Source organism: Triturus cristatus, chromosome 12 (genome assembly GCF_964204655.1).
Source record: "Triturus cristatus chromosome 12, aTriCri1.1, whole genome shotgun sequence".
NCBI lineage: Eukaryota > Metazoa > Chordata > Amphibia > Caudata > Salamandridae > Triturus > Triturus cristatus.
Genome location: NC_140595.1, coordinates 575,632,204 through 575,657,986, shown reverse-complemented (window position 1 = coordinate 575,657,986; position 25,783 = coordinate 575,632,204). Strand labels below are relative to the sequence as shown.

Here is a 25,783-nt window from a genome sequence, read left to right as displayed (position 1 = left end):
GCTGTCCCCAGCTCCGCAACCTCCAGCTCGACCTCAGGAAGGTACGGATCCTTATCCTGCTTTTCCTGCTCCTGGGTCAGACTCTTCGCATTTTCTTAATGCGATGTTTGGCATGTTTGCCAGGGCCTCTGCTCCATCCGGTGTGCCTTCGGGCCCCGTGGGTCCTTTGGCCTTCAACTTGGGTGTTCCTCAGTTTTATCCTCAGGCACCCTTTATGCCTTTCTTGCCATCGACTCCGGCTTGGCATTTCCCAGCGCCGAGGTCCTCCACTCCGGCTCCACAGACTCCTTCAGCTGTTGACTCTGCTCTGCCTCGAGTTTGACCGGCATCGAGGCTCGAAGTCGATGCTCCTTCTTCAACGTCATTGATGGCTTCACCGACGTCGCACGCGGCGCCGCCGACGCCTATTTCTAAACATCGCTCTAGGAGAGAGGCGCAGAGGATCCTTGAAGAGGATGAATATGCACAGAATCAGGAGGAGGGGAGATCGTTGATTCTATGGATGAGTTTAAGGGCCTCCGCAAGGCTAGTGGCTTGGATACTACTCCTGAGTATAATCTCCCATCTGCGAATGCTGGTGTTGTGCAAGACATTGCTCCTTATCATGTGGTCATAAGGAAGGTGGCTTATTTGCTTGGTTTACAGCTTCCCTCTGCTGAGGTGAAATCTAACATTCTTACGGAAGTGCTTAGTACTTCCTCTTCCACTACTGAACCGTTGCTTCCCTTTACAAATGCTTTGACGGAACCTATAATGGAGGTGTGGCAGAGAAGCCTTTGTCTGCTCCTGCAGTTTCTCGCTCCATCGCTAGGAGGTACAGGCCTGCTCCTGGTGATCCGGCTTTTTTATCCTCTTATTCGACGCCAGGCAGTCTAGTGGTCCAGGCTTCTTGTTCAAAGCAGTCTTTTGGTTCTTTCCCTACCATTCTTGGTGATAGGGATTCTAAAAAGATGTAGCAGGCGGCAAAGAAGGTGTTCTCTTCTTCGAGTATGGCTCTTAAGTTCACTAATGCTACCTGTCTTCTTGGAAGGTATATCCATGCTTTAATGGACTCAGTCATGCAGCTAGCTCCTAAGTTGCCTGAGGAGGATCGAGCTAATTTCATGGTAGTCCTTTCTGATTCACAGGCTGCGGCACGTCAGGTGATTCAATCAGGCCTGGACACTGCTGACTCTGTAGCTCGTGTGATGGGTTCTTCTGTGGCTGCAAGGAGGTAGGCTTGGCTTCGTTCATCTGGTTTCTCACCGGATGTTCAGGCGACTTTGCTGGATTTGCCCTTTGATGGGTCAAGACTCTTTGGTTCAAAGGCGGACTCAGCCTTAGAGTGTTTTAAGGACAGCAGGTCTACTGCAAGGTCTCTAGGCCTCTAGGTGCAGTCCAGAGGATACGGATACAAGCGGTATCGTGGATGAGGGAGATCGGCTTCCTTTCGTGGCCGTCAGCAATCTCAACAGGGCCAGCAACATCAGAATCCCTTATACAAGTCGTACAGAGGGAGGAATAAAAGAGGCCTCAGGGGTGCAGCTCGACAGCAATCCTCCTCCTCTTCCTCTACTCCCCTTCCCGCCACAATTGGTACATCAGGAAAGCAGTTCTAGATTCCCCATCTTAGAACACGTTGGTCCGGTTGGACGTCGGGTGTCCCATTTTCTACAAGAGTGGAGACTGATCACGTCAGATCGTTGGGTCTTGAATCTTGTAGAGAATTGGTACTCCCTCCCTTTTTGGGAGTTTTCTCCTTCTTACCCTCCTCACCAGGGTTGGTGCTCAGAGGACCACTTACTGCTTTTACAGCAGGAAGTTCTTACCTTGCTTCAGAAAGGTACGATAGAGGTGGTTCCGGAGCAGGAAAGGGGTCATGGTTACTACTCTGGTATTTCCTGATACCCAAAAAGGACGGTCGCTTAAGGCCAATTCTGAAACTCAGAATTTTTAACCTTTACCTCAGACAGGAGTAGTTCAAAATGTTGACCTTGGCTCAGGTTCTCCTTGCGCTGCAACAGGAAGACTGGATGGTGTCCATCGATCCACAGGATGCGTATTTTCATCTTCCCATCCTGAGGTCGCATCGGAAGTATCTCCGGTTCACGGTAGGGTTTCAACATTATCAGTTTGCGGTTCTTCCGTTCGGTCTTACGTCCGCACCTCGAGTCTTTACAAAGGTGATGGAAGCGGTAGCAGCTCGTCTCAGAAGTTCAGGGGTTCCTGTTTTCCCCTACCTAGACGACTGGCTGTTGAAAGCAGAGTCTCCAGAGTTGGTTTCGTGCCACTTGCAGGTAACACCTCGTCTGTTATTCAATTTGGGTTTTTCGATAAATGTACCCAAATCTCACCTAGTGCCTTCTCAGCGCAGCCTGTTCATAGGGGCAATACTGGACACTTCTGTGTGTCGAGCATACACGCCTCGGCAGAGGATTCTCGACATACAGGAAATTATTCCTTTATTCCAGTCCTGAAGGTTCTTCGCCTGCTCGGTCTGTTAGCTTCCTGCATTCTGTTGGTCAACCATGCACACTGGCACATGAGGGCACTCCAGTGGTGCCTCCGCTGGCAGTGGTATCAGTACAACAAAGATCTCGGGGAGAAGGTCAAGATCTCCAGAGATGCTGCAGTGGAGCTGATTTGGTGGAGTGTGCAGGGCTACCTGTCTCAAGGAAAGCCCTTTCAGCCTCCTCCACCGGTGGCCACAGTGATCATGGATGCCTCCACTCTAGGGTTGGGTGCTCATCTGGGGGATCTAGAGGCCAAAGGTCTTTGGTCTCCAGAGGAAAGGTTGCTTCATATCAACCTGCTGGAATTGCGGGTGATTCGTTTGGCACTAAAGGCCTTCCTCCCTTCCCTTGAACGGGGCAACCTGACTTCCTTCTCTCTCCCGCCGGATATAGTGGATGTTATTTTATCGTCCAGGCGACACTCCACTAAGTCTGTTTACTCTTCCAGATGGTCCAGATTTGTCAGGTGGTGCGGAAAGAGAGACATTGCCCCTTTGAAGGCCCGTTTGTCTAATATTTTGGAGTTTTCACTTTATTTGGCACAGCAAGGTTGTGCTGTTGCCACTGTTAAGGGCTATTTTTCGGCTTTGTCAGCTTTTCTATGTTGGCCGGACTAGCCGTCTTTATTTAAGTCCCCCATTGTCATGAGGTTCATTAAGGGCCTTACAAATAAGTTCCATCCCACACCTTTCATTATGCCTCAGTGGGACTTGAATCTCGTTCTTACCTTTTTAATGGGTTCTCCGTTTGAGCCTCTTCATACTTGCCCATTCTTTTAAAACAGTTTTCTTGATTGTCATTACCTCCGCTAGGAGGGTAATTGAGCTTCAGGCTCTTAGTTCGAAACCTTCTTTTGTTACCATTCATGCAGATAAGTTGGTCTTAAGGACCTGGGCTGCTTTCCTTCCCAAGGTGGTTACCCCTTTTCATTTGGGACAATCCATTACTTTACCTACCTTCTATCCTCCCCCTCACCCTTCCAAGGAGGAGGAGAGACTGCATCGTTTGGACCCTAAGAGAGCTGTCACCTTTTACTTGGATCGGACAAGAGATCTGAGGCTGGATGATCAGCTCTTTGTGAGCTATGTTGGGAAGATGAAAGGCAAGGCTGTGCACAAGAGGACACTCTCCAGGTGGATCATCTTGTGCATCAAGATCTGCTACGCCTTGGCCAAGAAGGACCTTCCTGAAGTTATCAGAGCTCATTCCACCAGAGCTAAGTCTACTTCTTCTGCTTTGGCTAGAGGTGTTCCTGTTGTAGACATTTGTAAGGCAGCAACTTGGGCTACCCTCCATACCTTTGCGAAGCATTACTGCTTGGACTCTGCGGTTAGGAGGGATGGCCATTTTGCTCATTCTGTTTTGCAAGATTTTTTGGTCTAGTCAGGTGGACACCCTCCCCCAGGAGAGGTACGGCTTTGGGAATCTATTCATAAGGTGAGGAATCCACAGGCAGAAGTATACATCAGAAGAACAAGTTACTTACCTTTGGTAATGCTTTTTCTGGTGGATACAGTATCTGCCTGTGGATTCCTCACTGTCCCGCCCGCCTCCCCGTTGTCCACCTGTTTCTACCCAAAAATGTTTTATTTTAATATGTCTTAATCATGTTGCTCTTTTAATAATGAGAAATGCTTATTCAGTTGCTATTTCTCTATGCCTTTATTGATTATGCATTTGTGAATTTATATATGTGTATATATTTAGTATGCTATGTTTGCATTGGAAAATGTGTTGGTCCGCCCGCTTGCCTCTGTGGCACGGAAAAAATGGGTGGAACTGACGTCAGCACGCCAACAACGTCCTTCTATGGCTCCGATGACGTCATATGGTGTCGCGAGCGGAGCCGTGCTATTGTGACTTCCTCGTCGACGTGGGAGAGCTAGGAAAGAATTTCCCGCTGAATGCTGGCGCAGGGAGTATTCATAAGTTGAGGAATCCATAGGCAGAAACTGTATGCACCAGAAAAAGCGTTACCGAAGGTAAGTAACTTGTTCTTCAGGTATGCACAGGTTATGCAATCTTGGCTTGGATCTATATTGCATCCAATATATAAGAAGGGTAACACCAAGGGTCTGCAAACTATAGGGTGATAGCCTTATAAGAATGGCCTGAAAAAGAAAATGTAATACTCTATTATCATATCTGATTCAAACAAAAAGCTTCAACTATAGATAATATTGTTGCCCTCTGACACTTGGCCCATCGCTCTAATTGCTCCTTCCAGGCAGCAGCCTTTGCTTCTTTCATAGACTATTCCACAACCTTTTTATGTAGTGGACAGACAAATACAATGGAGGAAGCATGTCAACAGGAACATCCCCCCAAGAACTACTTAAAGTGATAATCACACTCTGCATAGACACGTGGGTATGAGTTAAATTGGGCCAGGGAGACAAGATGCCTAAAAAGATCTTCACAATTATTGGCGCCAAACAAGGCTGTGCACTGGCCCTGTTGCTGTTCAACTTGTACACCGCTGATTTGAGTAATGTTATAGCAAAGGCAAAATAATTTCACCCAAGGACCAGACCACATAAAATTCAGATTCTGCAATATGCAGCTAATCTAGTCATCTTGTATCAAACAAAAATAGGATTACAACGGTCTTTTGACGAGCTCTATAAATACACTCTGAATAACAAATTGGAGGCAAACGGGAGCAAAACGTAAGTAATGATTTTTGGAAAATTTAATGCAAAATCAAAAAGGATCTGGAAACTAGGTCTAGCTAAGATAGAATACTCCACACATACAACTACCTGGGAGTTTGCATATTGAACACAGGTAAATCACTAGTCCGTCTAACATAAATGGCAAAGAGCACATAACATAATAGTTGCGCTGTGCCGACTAAATGCTGAGTTATATACCCCACTGGTAGAAGCCATTATAGAGGTACTAAAGGCCCAACTGGTTTTAACAATTGTGTGCAGTCAACAAGCCTTCCCAGCTAAAATGAACTCCACCTTAAACAAGATGCAGTGTATTATCTATAGATGGAGATTCCAACTACCTCAGTATATCAGATAGGCACTAGATTGGAATTTGTATTACTAAAACAAGAGCTAGAATGCAAAGCGCAATTTCTCAGACACTATCATCCGATAGCCCATGCCAGGGAGGGGACAAATAAGTTCTGCAAGAGATCTTTAGTGCACCAGATAATGAATAGACCAGATATCTAGACATGGCGAGTATGGATTTAGAACTGAACCTGGACACTTTAAGATCAAACAGTCTTTCTTCTTCGGTCCTGAAATATATACTGAAAAAAACAGGTTACAGTCATATCAAAAGAATCCTATTTTGAATTACTGCAAACCCTGAAAGGGGTTTGCAGTAATTTTGACACTGCCCATTAATGAACTCTAATTCCATTGGAGAAATTGGTTAAGTACCACCCTTAAAATGTAGGTTCTACACTTATAAAAATTGATCTTTTATGAATTTTACTTAGCTGTTGCCTAGAATTTGGATCCACTCATCATACACTGCCTGAGGGAAATTGGGTTGTTAGTTGAATGGGGGAGATACCCCTATTCAAGCAACAGCCACAATCCCTTTCCGGGTGAACCACAAAAGTCACTAAATTAACCTATGTTTAACCCTCTGGTAGCTTGGCACAAACGTAGTCAGGATTAACCTAGAGGAAATTTGTAAAGTATTTATGCAGCATACATACAGTAACGAAGTGAAAACACACCAGAAAAATCTCGCACCAATTTAGAAAAATAGAGTACATTTTAATAAATTGTTTGACACCAAAATGACATAAAACTGATTAGTAGAAGCGGAATTATGATTTTTTAAAGTTTAAGGTACAAACTAATGTACAACATCTAGTTGTGCGAGACTGGGTCAAAGATGAAAAATATCGGTGACCAATGTGAAGGGTGAGTTGCATTCAAAGTGGTTTGAGCCCTGTATGAAGCTGGCTTGTTATATAGTGTGCCAAAATGAGGTACAATATGTTGAAAGTACAGACGACCCATATGGGCTTAGAGGGCTTAAATTATTAATACCAACTGCTCTCTTTTGTGGTAATGTGGGCAAGCAATTTACACTTATTACTAGGTAGTGTTAAGCATTTGTTGTACAAACAGTCAATAAATGAGACACACACTCATGACGAAACTCGAGACCAATATAGAAAAATAACATGTATTTTTATAAACTTTTTAACACCAAGAACTTTGTAATCTGGTAAGTTCTTCTTGAGTTATCACAGTTATAGTTAAGCAAAAATGTCACGCAAATAAATGCTCTTTTACACAGTAATGCTTTTCTATGGGGAATAAACATATACTGCATACAAGTATTTGCAATTGTATTTCTGGGATCCCCTTTAGGACTTAAGGTGCTAGGGGGCCAAGGTCACAAGATCCACCAGCAGTTCGGGTTTACCTGCCCTGGATTGTCTGGGTGCAGAGGTGCTGAATGGGTTGGTAGCCTTGGATGCTACACCGTTGACAAATGGCAAGTCATGGAGCTCCCAACTGAGGACTCAGTTCACACGAGTCTTGAGAGCAGGGGGGCACAGTCAGTGTTCATGGACCTGCGCCAGGAAACTCAGGTTCAGAGGGTTTTGATCGGCTGTTCCTGTTTTGTCACAGGTGCGCACGGCTCTTGGTTAGACCTACAGAGGGGGGTAAAACAGGACAGATGGGCCACTCTCAGTGCTGGACTCTGCCATACTGACGTCCCTCAGGTTTTCAGAAAGCACCTGTAAGGTGCCTTTGGATGCATATCTTAATAAATTCACTACTGGCATCATTATTGATTTATTAAGACACAGCGTTTGATACCAAACGCCATACATTTCAGTGAAGCCATTATGTAGCTGGGGAACTTGTGCCAAGAACATACACTTAAGATAGCTTCTCTGTTCACTTGTACTATCTAGTAATTGAACTAGACAGCAAAGGGGCATATCTGCTCCTCCATATATGTCCTCACATGCCATATAATGCATCCTGCCTTAGGGCTATAAGGCCTGCTGTAAAGGTGACTTACATATATTACAGGTGTGTGGAACTCTCGTAGTTTGATGTAGCATAATTATGCAAAATTACTGCAACATTATGGCAAATTCCCCTAAATGCATCTCACGTTATATAAATTCCCTGATCAGTCTGCTCAGATAAAAATTAAACTCAACATTTTTATTTCGAGTTAATTTACAATCTCTTGCATTCAAGACACTGCCCCTTTTGTTCAGAGTTGCAGTTTTGCACTAAAAAATGAGTCGGTCAGGAAAACAAATCTACCTGAAATGCTACTTGCATTCAAACATTCCCAATGGTACATCTTGCGCGAAAGTTTCTTCCCGAAACTACGTGATGTGGCTTAATGGCCTAATCTTGATAAATATGTATAAATATAGGTATGAAAAATTACCAAAATTACACTAATTATGCTGGCTTAATTACGATTTCGCAGAGGCCTAGATAACATTAGTGTTTTACACATGGGGAAATTGTGGATATTATATTCTGAGTGCATAGTACTTTCATTTACCACAGCATTGTATAAACAGGCCTGATTATGGTGCTTTCTCTACTGAGACACTGCGGATAATGGCCAGAGGATGGTGTTCAAGGTTCTATGGCAGCATGTCCCAAGCTGTATGTCAGGGCTCACTTGTGGGTGGTGAGCTTTGTTTTGTGGGTCGTGAAAGCCCTAATCTATATGTATCTACTATTCAAATTGATTTTCTCTGTTTATTCACCAGTGCAAAGGTGCTGAACAATGTCCCTAAGTCTAGTTTCAAAACAAATCCTTGCAAGTATTCCTAAGCACGACTCCGGGTGAACCTTCCAGTATTCGTTGCTGCTATTTGTTTTACTCTTTAAAGCCATTTACTATACACAATCATACACAACCATACCACATGTGTACAACTTTCACACATAAATTGAGAAATATGGATACCTCCGAAAGGCCAGAGCTGCTGACTATGGATCTGTGGAACCAGGATCAAGTACTGGTGTTTGCTAAACATTCTGTGATTCTAGTCAGATCACTTAGCCTCCTGCGCTTATAATAAAATGAATCTTACCTTCTACAATGTAATCTCATGCTTATGTAGAGTGCTCCAATGTGTTTGTGCTATATAAAACTGGAACAAATATAAATATATATATTGTCTACTGGCGGTCACCAGAAGGTAGTGCAAGTTTCAAAACTAGCTTGCCAGTCACTCCAGCTGTTGTCTGGAAAGTTTTAGGGTGATTCGTTAAGCAGGGGCCAAGTTAAAGGGGAGTTTAGACACAACTACAGCCCGAACGGCTATAAGGAATTACACTAAATTTGGCAGAAAGCTAGATCTTGGTTCAGAAAGAGTACTTTTTGGAATTTGGTTTAAATCTGTTCAGTAGTTTTTGGAGTTATTAATGAAAAAAAGGTTTTTGTATATCTAGAGACGTGACTCCCCCACGGATCCAAAAGATCTCAAAGTGAGATCTGATTGGCTGCCACCACATCGACTAGGAAGTGGGTCCTAAAAAAAGCACACAAAAAAATTAGGGGCGAGGGGATCTCCTGATATCCTAGGCCTGGTAATGGGGTCCCACAGCGATCTCTCCTGGGGCCAAAGACATTGTTTTCACACTATATATATATATATATATATATATATATATATAGGCAAAGGGTGTAGGCACGCGTGATCCCTCTCCCTAGGCTAATTTCGACACCAGGGTCAGCATCCTCCGAGGTCTGACCAATTTTCAGAAGGGGTAGGGGCAGTGTGGCCCCGCTCTCTGGCCGATGTTGCCCCAGGCACCCAAACCCCCAGGTCCTGGTTGTATTGAAAAAGGGGAAGGGGGCTTGTGGCCCACCCCATCCATGTGCCAATTTTAGCCCTGGGAACCCCTTTCTCCTGGACCTGGCCAAGTATGCAGAGGGAAGAGGGGGCCGCGTGGCCCCCACTTGAGCCAATATTGACTCTGAGGAGATCCTCCAGGATTTCGCTATTTCGCGATGCGTGAAATGATTGTGAAATCAGCTGACTAGCGCGATGACTGCAAAATTAATCTTTTTGGTCGCAAAAAAAGGTCTCCAGCAGACAGACAAAAAAAGTTGACATTTTACCGGCTGTATGTGTACATGTCACTACGTGGCTCTGCACAGCCTTAATAGTTGCCTGCTTCCTCGAAAGACGAGAAAATGAAAATGAAAGTAGTGCTTCACTAGCAAAAAGGCATAACCAGCAACTGAAGTTAAGTGTATTTCTCTTCATACAGTACAGCTGTTAAAATGTTCCAGGGAGGCATCATCATGAAACAGTGCTAAGAACCAACTATGGTGGTAGGAATAAATAGCTGAAGGCTATGAATTTCTCCTTAAATAATAATTTAAAATTTTTCGCGTGTTTCCTAGATTGTTACACGTCTTTTCACTGCGCACGCTGACAATGAAGTACTTTAACTGAAACTGATGCATTCTTTTGACAGTGGTGTTCACAGCCATCACAAGCAAAGTCCTCAGTGAGGCTTATTTGTGTGCAATAATTGCTCACATTGCCAGGTTCACTGAGTGCCATGAATACAAATTCCCTAAATATTGAGCAGTAATAGATAACCATGCAGCCTCCCTCTACTCTCGAAGGAGGCTCAGCACACAGAACCACCATTCTCTCAAAATACTGCGCTAGAAAAGCAAACGCGGGGGGATTGCACTACTCATGACACAAATATGTATTCATTCAATTACAAATTTATTCTGCGAATAATATTCATCTTCAAAACACCAATGACAACAGTAACATTTACACCAATCAACTATCAGGCTCAACATTTCACTTTATCCCTGGTTGATAGACATATGACCCCAAGAAAATGAAAACCAATCAGTTGTGTTTCACGTGGGGAGACCACCAGTAACCCAGTTTCAATTCTAACATTCCCATCTGAGTCATTTTCAGTATGGAATACAATAGCAAATGAAGCACTAAAAGGTTCTTGACAGTATCAACACTATTCAATGAAGTGGCAATGGGAAGGTGAGATGAAGTGTCGGTTATTTAACAGTTTTATATGACATTGCGACCTACACGCAGAGCCTTCCTTGTGCACAAACACTGTTCTAAATAGTGAAATAGTGGCTTTAGAGCCACCAACAGTACAGAAACCACCCTTTTAGCGGTCCTAGACGACATAAGATCATCGACGGATCAGGGTAAAGCTGTTGCCCTGATCCTACTGGACTTGTCGGCGGAGTTCGACACGGTATCACGGCATGATCTCTTGCTAAAAATCCTTTATGAAAAGGGTATTCATGCCAAAGCCCTCCAATGGCTCAACTCTTTTCTGAAAAACAGAACCCAGATGGTACAAATGGGTCAGTTCTTCTCGGAAAAAAAAGACATCAGCTGTGGTGTCCCCCAGGGAGCTTCCCTGAGTCCGACACTTTTAAATGCCTATGTTTCATCCTTGGCATTGATTAGCAGGAAATGGGGACTTAATATCTGCTCCTACGCAGACGACACACAGCTGATGATTACCATAGAAGACAGACATGAAGACACCAAGGTCAAGCTAAACAATTGCCTTTCAGAGATGGCAACATGGATGACCAAACACTGTCTCAAACTAAATGCAGGGAAATCAGAGATACTACTCTTTGGTGGAGCACATTTAATCTGGGACCCAACCTGGTGGCCACAATCCTTGGGAGAGGCCCCAGCGCCCAAACAGTGCGCAAAAAATGTAGGTATAACCATTGACAACACTCTGTCCATGCAGGACCATGTGCGGGCCCTGTGTGGTAGAGGTTTTGCCATCCTAAAACTCCTAAGAAGGCTGTTCCCTTGGATCCCGCTAGATTGCAGAAGGACGGTCACACAGGCACTTCTCACTAGCAGATTGGATTACGGCAATGCCCTGTATGTGGGCATGGCAGACTACCTCTTCTCACGCTTCAAGGTGCTGCAAAACGCGACTGCCAGGCTTGATTGTAATAAAGGTAGATTCAGCTCTGCGTCCGCATGCATGAAAGAACTCCACTGGCTACCCATGCGCCAAAGAGCACAGTTCAAACTGTTGAGTCATGCGCACAGGGCAACTGTGGTGGGGCCCTGGGTGGGCACCAGGGCACCTACCCTATGTTGTCTGGGCCCCAGGAGATGAGGGCCCAGGGCCGAAATCAACCAGGGGAGGGGGGCTGCCTGCACCCTCCTCCATAAATATAGTGCTGGGCTCTGGGAAATGGGGCTCTTAGAGTCAAACTCTGCTTAGGGAGGGGTGCAATATGCCCCCCTCCCCTCAAAAAATGCATCATCCCTGGCGGATGTGGTCCATGATGCCACTAGTGACCCAGGGATGAGAGCCACATGCCCTCATCCCATTTTTGATATTCAGCTGGGCCTTGGGAAAAATCGACCCAGGGAGGTGGACCGTGTCCTCCCCATTAAATATGATACTTGGCCCTGGGGTCTCCAGGGCCATAATTGGCCTGGGAAGGGGGCTACATGCCCCCTCCCCCTGAAATATGGTGCCGGGCCTGGGGGATGAGGTCCCCAGGGTCAAAAGAGGCCAATGGGGGGCCATGCCCCTCTTCCTAAAAAATATGCTGGGTCCCGGCGAATGGGGTTCCTGGTGCCAAAAGCAGGATGGGGAGTGGTCCACATGCCACTTCTATCTCCTCCAAAAATGCACCTGTCCCCGGGGAGATAAGGTACCCGTACAGTGCATTGGCCAGAGGGCCAGGCTGCAGGCCAGGCCTTGTAGGCAACTCCCCACTGCACATGGCCAAAGGCCAGGCGCAGCGTGGGGTTGGCTCAATGCAGGGGGTCACCGCAGGGCCTGGCCATAAGCCAGGCCCTGTGGCCATCCCCTGCTTTACACGGCCCAAGACTGGGCATGGAAGTTGTTGGATTAACCTATGGTAATTAAATATTAATTTACATTTAAAAAACCTTAGAAATTCACTGAAAAAACCCCAAAGGTTACTGTAATGTAATGAAAACGCATTTAAAACACCTTAGAAATTCACTAAACATCTAAAGTTACAGGCATGCTATAGTTAGGTTCAGATTTTGCACACACAACCCCATAGAAATTCAGCAGTTATAGTTATTGTTATCTCAAGTAAATATAACTTGTACCCTTAGGTAATTATAATGGAAACAACCTTTACAACGTAGTCATTACATCGCACTACCTTTACATCGTATGTCATAACAACGCAGCCATTACCTCGCATGTCACTACATCGCATGTCATTACAACGCATGTCACTACAACGCAGGCATTACATCGCAAGTCATTACAATGCATACCATTACAACGCATAGTACCCTTACACTATCCAACACTTACCCTACTGTTGCACTCAATGGAGTTAGAATAGTAATTTTTACCCCTACACTATCCAACACTTACCCTACTGTTGCCCTCACTGGAGTTAGAATAGTAATTTTTACCCCTACACTATCCAACACTTACCCTACTGTTTCACTCACTGGAGTTAGAATAGTAATTATTACGCCTACAGTATCCAACACTTACCTTAAATGCGATGTAATGGTATGCATTGTAATGGTATGCGTTGTAATGGTATAATGCGATGTAATGGAATGCGTTGTAAAGGTAGTTTCTAAAAATGCGATGTAATGGCATGTGATGTAAAAGAATGCGCTGTAAAGGATGTTGCGATGTAAAAACTGGGTCGTAAAGGCATGTGTTGTAAATGTATGCTTTGTAACATCATACATTCAAGTCAAATCAAGAATAACTTTATTTGGTTCAATGAAATTGACCATAAAAGTATAACATTCATACATACATATAAAATCGATAACATTTACATGTCCACCATATAACATTTGACTCAAAAGCTCTAAAACGTCTTTTTGTTCAAAAAGTTAAAAATCAAATTGCTAAAAGGACAAACAGCCAATTCAATTATAACTAGTGCCCTCTTCATGCACTGCTAATTACCCCACATAGTACAGAAGTCATGGCATCCTCTGACATCTTATATGACATCATTGATAATATCACTGCAACATGCAGTGAAATAATAATTGGAAAACTGTGAATGGCTGGGGCGCGAGTGATAGTTACCGTAGGGCGCACATTTTCTTTAGATAACTATAGCTGCTAAATTTCCATGGTTTAGTGTGTGCAACATGTTAACCTAACTATAACCTAACTAGAGAAACAATAGGAATTGTGGACTTTGTATAGAATGACATGCTAAAAGCTGGCCTGGTAGTAGTGCTTTCTATTTTGGCACCTTGTGGTGCTTTTCCAAAGCTCTCCTTCACTACAGTATATATAAAAAATAGTACTCTATCAAATCCAACATACTCTGTAAACTTTGCTTTAAAATAGAGCGTTTGGTAGTATTGTTTCCAAAGGTTTATTGGGTTGGGTAATTCCCCTATGCCCTCCTGAAGAAGATTGATCCTTCACTCACTAGCTGGGTACAAATAAGGGCTGTTTGCATTCCAATTCCATCAAGTGGGCATCACGGATCGCTTCAGTTTCAATTACATGTGATAGGGATATGAAACCGCAAGGAACTAACTACTGATTTCTTTTTGTTTCAGATGCTCATGGCGAAGCTTACTCTAGTTTTCAGAAGAAAAGCTATTGACGTGACCGATCGGCGTGTCAGAACCATGAATGAAGTCTTAACGTGCATCAAATTAATTAAAATGTACGCTTGGGAAAAATCATTTGCAAAAACGGTCCAAGGTACGCAAAATAACGAGATTAGAAGGGTTTCTAAAGGCCAACAAATCTTTAAGAGTTGTGTCTCCCTACAAGTTTTCGACTGCTGCAGTTTGACAATCATGTACAGATTTTGCTGTTTTTAAAAACCCCTGCACTGTGCCCATTCCTAAATGGCATGCACCCTTCTTACAAGTGTATATCTAATAAACAGCAAACACGTATTATGGTCGTTGTTGACCTCAGTTTTATTTGCATGACGTACAATTATCTCTTATCTTACAATGCCCTGGTCATCATTCTATGACCCAGGCCATGAATCACCATTGCGGGCTTTCATACATTGCTTATCATAAATCATTTACACATCTTAGGTTCATAAACAACCCTGATGGTTTGTAGTCCTGCTCTTGAGCAGGCATAACTCATTTCTTGCCACTTTTAGGGTCATAACATTTTTCTGTTGGTTTGCACGCCCCTTGCATGTGGGGCGTAGCCTCTACCTGGAGTTAGGCCCCAACTTGCTACCTTGTTAACCCCTTTTGTGCCCTGCTGTCCAGCGGGTCTGGGCTGCGAGTGCCATCTCCGTTTGCTACCCCTTTTCCGGGCCTACTCACCCTGCAGTATCCCAAAGTGAGTGGCCCTTCTCCTACACACCACAGTGCCGGTGTTCCTCCATAACCAACCATTGTACCTCCTCTTCTCCGCCTCGCCTGCCTTCCGGCACTGCCACACTGCTGTTCCTTAGGTGTGGGTCTCGTGATTTTCAGTGTGCCTCACTGCCCCAGCTCCACGATGGTGATAAGTGAGCTGTGCTGTGGAGAGAGGTGCCTTATAAACCCCCATTTGCCATGAAGGCAGCTTCCCCCCACTGAAGGGGGTTACAAAAATCACTGGACTCCCCCATTGGCCAGGTGCTTTGGCGCCTCTTCGACATGCCTTTCCCGTGAGGGGTAGGCCCCCCCCATGTGCCTACGGGTGCTCGATGGCAGCCCATACTGGATTTTTCAGGGCCCCAGCGGCTGTTATTACGCTAGCCCTCAAGGCCTTCTTCGGGGGCGGCCTCTGCAAGAACCTCCACGTTCCAGTAAACATAAATGCCCAGAACTGCCACAAAGGTTGAAATTATAAACTTTGAGGAATGTGTGAAAGGACTGTTGTGTATTGACAACGTAGATTAAATATTTTAACACAGACTTTTAGTGAAATGTGCAATTAAAATGTTTATTTTGTTAGACATTTTCTTTCCCTACCAAAAAAGAAAAAAAAAATATGCTAATGTGAGCACAGGAGAGGAGACCAATACAATATGCACATTTTCTCTTGACCATAAAACTCTGCAAGGACTTAGACAATGGTACATTGCACATTTGTTTCTTTAAAAGCCAATAAGGTCTGTTTCATGAGCACACTCTGTGCCTATGCACAGTCTCGAAATGGAGCCATGAACCTATTATTCAAGAAACTGTGCTGTTGAAGCAGCACGGGACTGGGGTTTGCATCATGCAAATCCTTGGTGGAAATTCAAGCCCAAAATGCACCCGAATGGATGAACCTTTGTCTTGAATAATACATTGATGATAGTGAAGCACATTAGGATCCACAGTAATGACATAGAGAGGTACGTTTACAAATCATGAAGGTTTTTTAGCAGATTAGCAAAGTTACAAATTAGTAATAAATCAGTAGTTATAATGCAAATCATCAGTCAGAATAATTCAAGGCGTTTCAAATTAAAAATGCAGAAACAGATTATTTAGCGTATTCATAAACACACCTAACAAGCATCAAATTCCCATGAAGGGACATTCCCTATTGCTAAGTTAAGAATCCAAATGAAGTTGGGGGAAAATCAAGCATGAGGAGTCAGCAAGAAAAACCTCTAAAGGCAGAACCAAATAAAGGTTCAGTCAGATAAATAAAGAATGGATTTGCTCAGGAATCTTACCGTTTTAGCAGGAAAAAAATATGAAATCTGATCTCGGGACAGTGGGAAGGAGCATCTAATCTAACCAGCTCAGAAATGAGCAACTAAACCACACCGTATTCTACAATTTGCAACACTTACTACAGTTCACAGGAAGTACCAATCATAAACAACCTTTTGCCATAAAATTTGTTTAATCTCTCTTACCAGGCATTGCACAATGGAACATCAAACAAAACGGTACATCCCAGTTAGCACGTTCCCAGCACTGGTGTAGAAGAAACTATTCAGCTGTTCAGTGACACTTGAAGAGATAAATAATTCTTGTTGAAACCAAAAGTATTTGTAATACTTTAGTTAATTTGAGCTACCACTGCCCAGATCCGGATACATGAGAAAGAGTGAGCTAACACAGCAGCCAAATAATCCATTTTCAGTATTAGCATGAGTGATTCAAACTCATGCCCAAATTAATTATGGCTACTTAAATGTAAACCTTTGAGGAGTTATCATATTAGAGTCCTACCCAACTTAGGTTGCGAACTCTAGAAATGGTTTATGGAGAGGCTGCGCTGCTCCTGAATCTCACCCAGCACGTTTGCATAATTTTGGTGGTAACGCTGTTCTACAGGGGCCACCACAAAGCCAAAACGAGGGTTTTCAATCCCAAATTGTGGGCAAAACCGATAAGCCCCCGCAAGACATTATGGGGCACTCCTCACACTTGTTTTAATCCATTGTTGAACAGTGGCTCTCCCGCTGCTTCGGGGTTAGCCATGTTGCAGATTCTTTTCGGCACCCTTGCACCACGCTCCTTTTTCTCAGGGTGACCATTCCACCCGGGCACCCCGCATTTATGATTGTTCTTTGAAGGGAAGCTCAGAGAGCCCACCCTGGCTGTCCCTGCAGGCTCCCCAGGTGACCAACTGTCAGAACCCGCCATCATGTAGGTTTGAACAAGGATTCAATAAATGCCACAGTTCAAAAAATCCCTTACTATGTAAAACAGCAGGGGCTAGGCAGGTTAGGAAGTACTGGGAGAAATTCCAAGATGGCCGCAGGCAGGAAGGGTCAGCGGACTAGAGTATCCCCACGTCGATAGGTGCACCCATCAGAATGTTCCAGAACTCTGGAATCTCAGGTGAAGTGCAAGATTCCAGAGTAATAGGCAGCAATTTCAGAGCGGCGTGAAAATCAGGTAGGGTAGAGTGCGACGCTGTTACGGTCGTATTAGTTTCGTCGAGCCGAGTGAATTTGCTAGTCAGAGTGTTCCTGAGAGGTCTTCATCCAAAGTAAGACTGTTCCTGTAGTGTTCTAAAGAGGTTGCGCAAAGCGAGGAATTTTTGGAGCATACGCATTAGGAGTTTTTGAACGTTAAGCGTGTGTATTTGTGAGGCAACAGAGTATACGCATGAGCGTTAGAATAGAGTTTGAGCTTATACGAGGCGATACATTGTGAGGCAACAGTGTATTCACATGCGCAAGCGAGGAGAGTTATCCACCGGCGGGAGATCCTTCTCCCACCTCGCCGCCAAAGCATGGAACACCCTCCCACTGAGCCTACGACAGACCCAAGACCTGCTGACCTTCAGGAGAACACTCAAGACCTGGCTGTTCGATCAGTAGCATCCCCCCCAGTGCTTTGAGACCCTCGCGGGTATGTAGTGCGCTTTACAAATGACTGATTGATTGATTGATTCTCAGTTGTACCTTGTATTTCCCAGAAGTTTCGCGTGCATGAGAAATTAGTGTAAGGATTATGTTGAAGAGAGTATAGTGACATAACACAATTTTGAAGCGAATGTTTATACGTTATTGAAGACAATATATTAACCTTAGTAGAAGGAACTTACCTAAATAGAACCGTTCTATCAAAGAGTTAGAAGTTGAATTCCAGTTGTCCTAAAGAGAAGAAACACATAAGAAAAAATTAGTTATCTATTTAAGGAAATTACTAAAAAAAAATTGAAGTTTTACAATTAATTATAGTTAGAAACACAAGAATTAAACTAACGGTAAGGAGAAAGAGATAGTAGTAAAATATAAAGAATTCAAGGAGAAATAAAGACATACAAGAAGTTTTTAGCTGGCATTATACGAACATCTTTTAGAAGAGAAGCAAAGGCCAAGTGAATACTAAATAGGTACCGTACAAGAAAGGAGAGGGAGATACAAGTTAATAGCTTATTATCAGGGTAATGCTTTTCTATCATATAACCAAGTGAGTCAAATAGAAGACAGTCAAACAGAAGACAGTGAGCAGAACGAGAGTACGAAGAAGAAGGAAATCTGGTGAAGACTTGGCAGTCTCTTCTCTGTCCCCCTGAGGGTTTCTTGTCGTGAAAGTTATTTCTTGGCAGCGGGAGAGTCTTGGGAGGGCACTGGGACCTGACGTCGCTCTACTCCCTTGCAAGTGGGACATAAAATAGTCCTGACACCAGCACTCTGGTGTTCTACCATAGGAGCTGGCAGCATCATTCTGGCCTGGCTAGGGTTCTAGCTGGTGGCTGGTTCTCCAGCTCCCCCCAGATATGGACACAGGGAGCGGGAAAGGCTGTCACACTGGGGTAGTGTGGTGGCATCCCCCCACTGCTCTGGATAGAGGCCCAGGGATGGGGTTCTTGGCCCTTCTCTTTGCATGGGAGTGCTTTGGTGCACCTTCTTTCATGATTCTTCTGGCACTTCTGGTGTTTTGCCCATCTCCCGCATCTCGCAGGGAAAGTATGACGGCACTTCGCTGTTGAAACCAAACAAAAGTAGGTCAAAGGTCGCCAAACTTCACAAGGGCATATCTCAGGGCCTGTTGTGCTGATATGGATGGCCTTTGCCTTGTTGTGCTCCTGGTGGTGGGCCCTGGCCACCTGGAGCACTATCTGTAGGGAGCTGGTTTCACTGCCTCCCTGCGCCAGCCTTTCATTTTGCTCTTCTTCTGGACTTCACTCCTCCCTTTGCAGAAGCCCAGTCTTTCCCCCAACTGATCCTCATGGGGTGTACAGGGACCAGCATCCCTGGTACTGGGGAAGTGCCCCACGGTCCTTGGGTCAATCAGAGGCATAGTCCCTAGACTTGGGGACAGTCTGGGGTTCCTCCTTCCATAGCATTAGCCTCCAGTCTCAGTGTTCAGCCCAAAAAGCTCATTCAACAGAGCTCTACCCCTTGCACAGTACCTTTTAAGTAGGGGCTGGAGGTTCCAGCAGGGATGCATCTCTGGCCTATTGTGATGTGCTACAACACCTCTCCGTCCCTGTCCAAACCTCCCTGCACAGACTTCTGGGATACTTCAAAATGGTATCACCCAGGAGTCACTTGCCACATGTGCTCTTGAGGTCTCAGCTCCACCCCTCTCTGACCTAACTGCCAGGGCTTGCATCAACAAAACTTCAAAGGAGCCCTCCTGGTTTGGTTTTGGAGTTTTAGCTCCCTCCCTTTGTTCAGTGGGCTTTGGCAGGCCCTGTTCCTGGCACAGGATGACAGCTGGTTGACTAATGTAGACCAGTCCTGCCCACCTCTTTCTCTTCAGGAGCTGACCTAATCAAGGTCAATTGCTCCCTTTTTGGGGGGAGGCCTTTGTTCCTTCTGCTGTAGGGAAAAGTAATTAACCCAGCTCTGCAGGATGACAATATACCTGGGCTCTGAGCCTGAGCTGAGCCAGAGAAGCATGACATTCCTGGATGACACAGAAGCTGTACAGTTATAACTTTAGATTTTACAGGGTTTCTCTTTTCAGACAGGTCACACTGTACATTGGTATGTCTCTGGTACTTGTAGACTCAAGGGGATAGGAGCTGTACTCTATGACAGTCTTCCACATAGAGTATAATGGAGGGCCACTACAGACCAGACAGTAAAACACACTGCCTTTCCCTACACCAACAATATAAGGCCTATCCCAGGTCAATACCGAACCTTGCACAGTCCCTTCCGTGCCAGGCTACCTGTACACAGTATTTGGGATGGGCACGGCAGGCGTTTCCCATGTGCAGCCCTCCCACGTGTACACAAGTGTAACCAGCCAAGTGTCTCTTACCCTTGCTGCGTCGCAGCAGTCTTATCATAAAAGGTGAACTCTGGAGGTAAATATGTGCAGTACATTTTACCATACATTTACAGTCAGCGAGTCACAGTTTATGAAGAGCTCTCACAGCAATAGGTCAAAAAACAGGCGGTCAAAAAGCAAAAATTCCTAGCGGATTAGATGGTCAGTACCACCTCCTCACAAGTAGAAACAGTTTGTGTCATTTAATTAGTGTTGTTGATATTTAGAAATATAATAATAAATAGTTTATTTGTTTGTGATAAATAATATTAATGGCAACCTTTCATAGAATAAAGACACAATCCATTTTTCTAATTTTATCTATACTTTCAAAGTTTTTTTAATATCTATTTTTACATTTTTAAACATATATTTCAACTTAAAAAGAAACATTTATATACAGATAAATAGGCAAAACATTTTTTAATACATGTTATCGTATAAAGAATTTAAATCATATTTAAATAGTATTGTATGTTTTCTTCCTTTAACATCTTTTTAAACATTTCTTAAATAGTTTTTCAATATATATGAAATACATGTGTATATTTTATAGTATTATATAATGTGTACTTTTCAATTTCTAAACATTTTTTTACAGCATTTTTTATATGTTTTACATGTTTAATAATTTTTTATCATTGTGTAATACATTTATTCAACATTTTTACATTTTCCCCCCATTCATTTCAAGGGGGAGATAATAATTTTTTTGTTTTACTTAGCAGCCTTTTTTGTTTATCACCACCTTCTATTTTGTAGTCTATTTGTGTAATTTTTAATCTACTTTCTGGGATCCAGGTCACGGTAATGTGATGCTGTTCGTTGGAACAAGTAAGCCCTTTTTTAAGGGTTTAGAGGGTAGGGGGCATAGGGAGGTCTAGAGGTTAGTCACAGTGTTAAAAGACCGGCACGAAAAGGCAGTGAAAAACTGCCATCGTACTCCCTCGGTCGTAAAGAAGCCGCCGGGAGAGTACTGAGGGATTTCCGGACGGCAGACGGGCTCTCCGAGCCTGTCGTCCGCCATCCTGAAATCCGAGTCGGATTCCTTTCCGACCGAGCCCATCAGAATGGCTCGGTCGGAAAGGAATCTGGCCGACACGTTCCGATTCGGTCGGAAGGGCTCCGACCATCGTTCGGAGCCCTTCCGGACGAAATCGGAATTGGCCCCTCTGTTGTATTAATAGTACTTTTTTCACTAGTGAGTAGTTTGGGGTTTTCGTACACTCTCTCACTAATGTATTGTTGTGTTATGCTGCGTTGTGTTATGTTATGTATGTTATGATCATTAAGTGTAATGTATATGTATTTTTGGGATTGTAATGTGTTTTGAGGATGAGTTTACTTTTTTACTATACATGTTTTTGTCAACGAACGTGTCCTATGGGCATTTGGGGAAGCTGCTTTTTATGTTGTTGAGGAAATCGCTTTTGGTTTGTATTAAGCCAATATTTTTTCTATTTTTTTAAAACCTTTATCATATTTTTCACATGAAAACAATAGACAACATCAGGATGCCCAAAGTTATGACGAATTAAAAGGAGTAGAGTTGGAGCCGGTGGATTTTGGATATGCAGGTTAGTACACAAATCTAAGCAATAAAGAAAAGGACATTTGGGGAACAGCTAGGGGAGGAAAGAGGCAATACCTAGTTACAAAGTATTCATGGCAAAGTAGCAGTCAATTTCTGAGGGAGAAAATGAAAAATAAAAGGAAGGGGTGGGTGATTTTACCAATTCAGTCCGAGTCAGCAGTGTCCAACGTAAACAAGTAGTCTCTCAGTGATTGCCATATATCCTTGGGCCACGCTTAGCAAGTAGCAGAGCAATAGCAGTAAAGTGGCGCACTGCCTTGGGGTCATCATCAACGCACCCCAGGAGTGCAAGGGGTGGGCAGGGGGCCAGTGTGATGCCACTCATCATAGATAGCAGAGTGAAAATGTTGGACCAGTAGCCAGCCACCGCAGTAAAAGTCCAGGTCAGGTAAGCAAACTCAGCATTGAGAATCCCGCATTTTAGGCATTGAGAAAAGTGAGCAGGGTCAAATTGCGCTGTCTCGTGAAGTGACATATGCGTGGTGAAAAAAGTTGTTATGCAAAAGCTTGGGTTTGTGGATTATGGAGATAAGCTTAGTCTGTGCACTGCAACAGTACCAGATTGTGTAAGGGAGAAGTTGTCCAAGGTCTCGTTCCATGCGTAGCGCATTCCCATCTTTAAGTCAGGTTTCAATGGAGAACAGTTGGGCCCTGTCATGGTCAGTAATGATGAGGGTTAATATTTTTCACTTTGATTTCTATCTGTTTTTTTGTTTCCATGAGCAGTTATTTTTTGGGGGTTTTGTATAGTTTCTTGATACTTTGGATTGCTTCAAGGGATGTCTATTGGGTTTGTTTTATTTTTGCATTTTCTTGGGGCTTTTTGGAAAATATGTTTCTAGTTTTAGGTGGATTATTATTTTTGACTACGTGAATACAGAGGAAGATCTGCAGATACAGAACAGGAAGTCATATTTATTTTATTTCATATGGGTGAGAAATGTTATATTTTATTGTTTGTGTAAATATGATGTGATTTTTATATGGAATGTGTGGTTTATGTGTTTTTATTTTATGTGATGGATTGCGTTTGTTCTTTGACCTTTTTGTTGGTGAGGTTTACATTTTTCATGTGTTTAACATTGACATTTTAGATAATGTTTAGAAAGATGTAATTCAATAATGCATTATTTATATCACATATGATTTATCTTGTTGGTTTAGATTTTGTGACAGTTTTCTGGAACTTCTGTAAGTTATATATTTAAGAATGTGCTTTTTTGCTATTACTTCTAAGTAATGTACTCCTTTTTTAATGAAACGTTTGACTTTACATTGCAGCATGCTATACATTCTTATAGTTTGTTTGCTACCTTTAGGTGCAATTTGGTTTGCAGATTGCTCAATTTGTAGTTGTTGGTAGCTTTGCTTATTTTGTAATGCTTCTAAAAATGTGTAGAGTGTAGGTTGGGTTCTGCCTAGTGTGGATTGGAAAACATTGTGCCATCCTTCCACTGCGTTGTATGCCTTGGCTTCCTGTGCCAAGGTACTGTCATAGACATTGCACCATGGTACATGAATTTGGGTTGGCCTCTGTGTCTGGAGTGATGAAGTCTGCTAACCCAAGTGTCTTCAAAATATTCCATTAGGGGGGGACTTAGTTTGTCTTTAAAGGCAGGTGCTATAATTTTTTTTAAGTTCAAATGCAAATTGGCTTTTAGAAGCATATTCTAAACTTAGTGCAGATTGTTGGAGGTGTCTCCATATTCTTTGATTGAAATGACAGTAACAGCTTTGTATGGCTGTGTGGGGGTAAATCTTTAAAATGGCTCATTCAAAGTCTATGATTATTTTGTGTGGGTAGTAGTGATTTCTGTTTAATGTGGTTTAGGAGGTTGTAGTAAGTGCTGTATTATTTAGTAGTAGGGCATTATTAAAAGGGATATTTGTGTTTTGATATTTACCATGTATGGTGTATTTCTGAGTGAAAAGTTTGTGACACCCTTTGAAGGTCCCATCCATCATTCAGGTTTGACATTGTCTTCATACGTTTTCTGCTGTAGAGAATATTAGGATTCATTTATCATTCTTTAGATTGTCATAGTTAAGGAAAGGTTACTTATTATTTGTGTTGTTGAATGTTCAGGTATTTCTATGTTTTGAAATTTTCTAGGTGAAGGAGATTTTTTTAGTTTGTGCAATTATACTTTAAAATTGGTTATAGATGGTAGTTGGGCTGTGATGTGTATTGCATTTGTTATTTACTTATAAAACTATGCAGCTAGTTCACTTTTTCATAGTTACATGGATGTTGTTTTTAGATGTTTCACACTGTTTGGCAGCTTTTATGTTGGGGTGTTCTCGTGTGGAGCAGGTGATTTCTATATGAAGATAAAAGTTCTAGTTTAATTTAAAATGTTTATTTGTTGGTAGTTTGTAGATGTTGAGGTGTTTAGGTTTATTTTTACTCGCAATTGGAATGAGTTTCAGTTTTTTATTAAATTATGTATACTTAGTCTGTTATATTTCTTTACTGGTTTCTGATAGGTGTTTTTTCTGGGAGCTTATCACTCTTCGAGGTCATAGTGTTTTTGTTTAGAAAGTACATCTAAAAAGATAGAATTGGAGTGTTAATTATTTTATTTTTTTAAATTTATTTGCTAGTAAATTTTAGTTTAAATGTAAATGGCTAGGTAGATGTTGAGGTGCATCTATTTCTTCTTTAAGGGGCTTCTTTAAGGGTCTTGTCAGAGAATGCGGCAGAGTTTCCTCTTCTTGCAGCAGTAGTCATTTTTGAAGTATGTAGATGGACAAAATTTGTGTGTCTTTTGTACTGTTGATTCAATTGTTTTATGATCTAACTACTTCTATTTTAGCAGTTATGTCCTTCTATTTTAAAAGCTAATTTAGGTTTTATTTTTAATGTTTGATATAGCCTTATAGTTTTGAATATACTTATCTGTCTGTCTGTCTATATATCTATCCAAACCAACTGCTCGAAAGAAGACCTGGGGCCCGTGAGGGGTGGAGCGCAAAACCTGGAGCAGTCCACTGGCAAAAAGACTAAGTCCAGGGTCAAACACCACAGAAACACGCTCGGCCACAGTAACACATTTCATGTGTGATCAAGGCCACTGAGATGGCCGATAACACATCTTGTTTGGAAGTAAGTTTTCCATGTTATTGTGAGCGCACATCTTTCTGTGGTGTTTGACCCTGGACTATATATATGTCTTTTCGATATGTATATGTATATATATGTATATGTATATATATATGTATATGTTTATACACACTTCAAACTTACCGCGATGTGTGCGGCTCTTTCCTTTCCCTAGGGAGAGACTCTTGGAATATAATAGCGGCTTGGTCCCGCCGCAGAGCAACGCACCACCTCTTTAAGTGCGCCACAACTGCCCAAAAACGGACTTTCATCTAACTTTGCCGCAAGGTATAAGGGCAGTGGCAGCCACCAGGGATCGACCCCTGGTTTGGATCCCAGCACGCATGAAAATGGCCTGCGAGGGAATCGCAGAACAAACTTTCTGATGAAAGTGTGCAAGCATCGCCCACTGGAGGGAAATAACCGTGAGGCTGACATTGGACTACAGGGACCAGAAGGCTCTACACCGCAGGCCATCGCGGCATCCACCAGAGGGCAATCACTGTGAAAAATAACGAGCAATAAGCTGGTCCTGGTAGTTGAGTGCAGCCCCCAGATGCTTGAAGCTCCTCCTCTGAAGAAGGCCAAAGGTTGGCTGAAATGCATTAGGACAGCGGAGCTTACAAACGGAGAAAATAAAATCTTTAAACTTACCGCGATGTGTGCGGCTCTTTCCTTTCCCTAGGGAGAGACTCTTGGAATATAATAGCGGCTTGGTCCCGCCGCAGAGCAATGCACCACCACTTTAAGTGCGCCACAACTGCCCAAAATCGGACTTTCATCTAACTTTGCCGCAAGGCATAAGGGCAGTGGCAGCCACCAGGGACCGACCCCTGGTTTGGATCCCATCACGCATAAAAATGGCCTGCGAGGGAATCGCTGAACCAACTTTCTGATGAAAGTGTGCAAGCATCGCCTACTGGAGGGAAATAACCGTGAGGCTGACATTG

The 25,783-nt window shown here is 43.2% G+C and overlaps 1 protein-coding gene across 3 annotated transcripts in view; it reads left to right on the top strand.

Annotated features, from left to right (window-relative positions):
- ABCC12 (ATP binding cassette subfamily C member 12) overlaps positions 1–25,783 on the top strand; it is a 907,115-nt gene that overhangs the window by 263,213 nt on the left and 618,119 nt on the right. For all 3 annotated transcript variants that reach the window (XM_085640128.1, XM_085640130.1, XM_085640129.1), the window contains exon 8: positions 14,050–14,197. In XM_085640128.1, the coding sequence (XP_085496254.1) occupies positions 14,050–14,197 (148 nt within the window). The remainder of the gene's footprint in view (positions 1–14,049; positions 14,198–25,783) is intronic.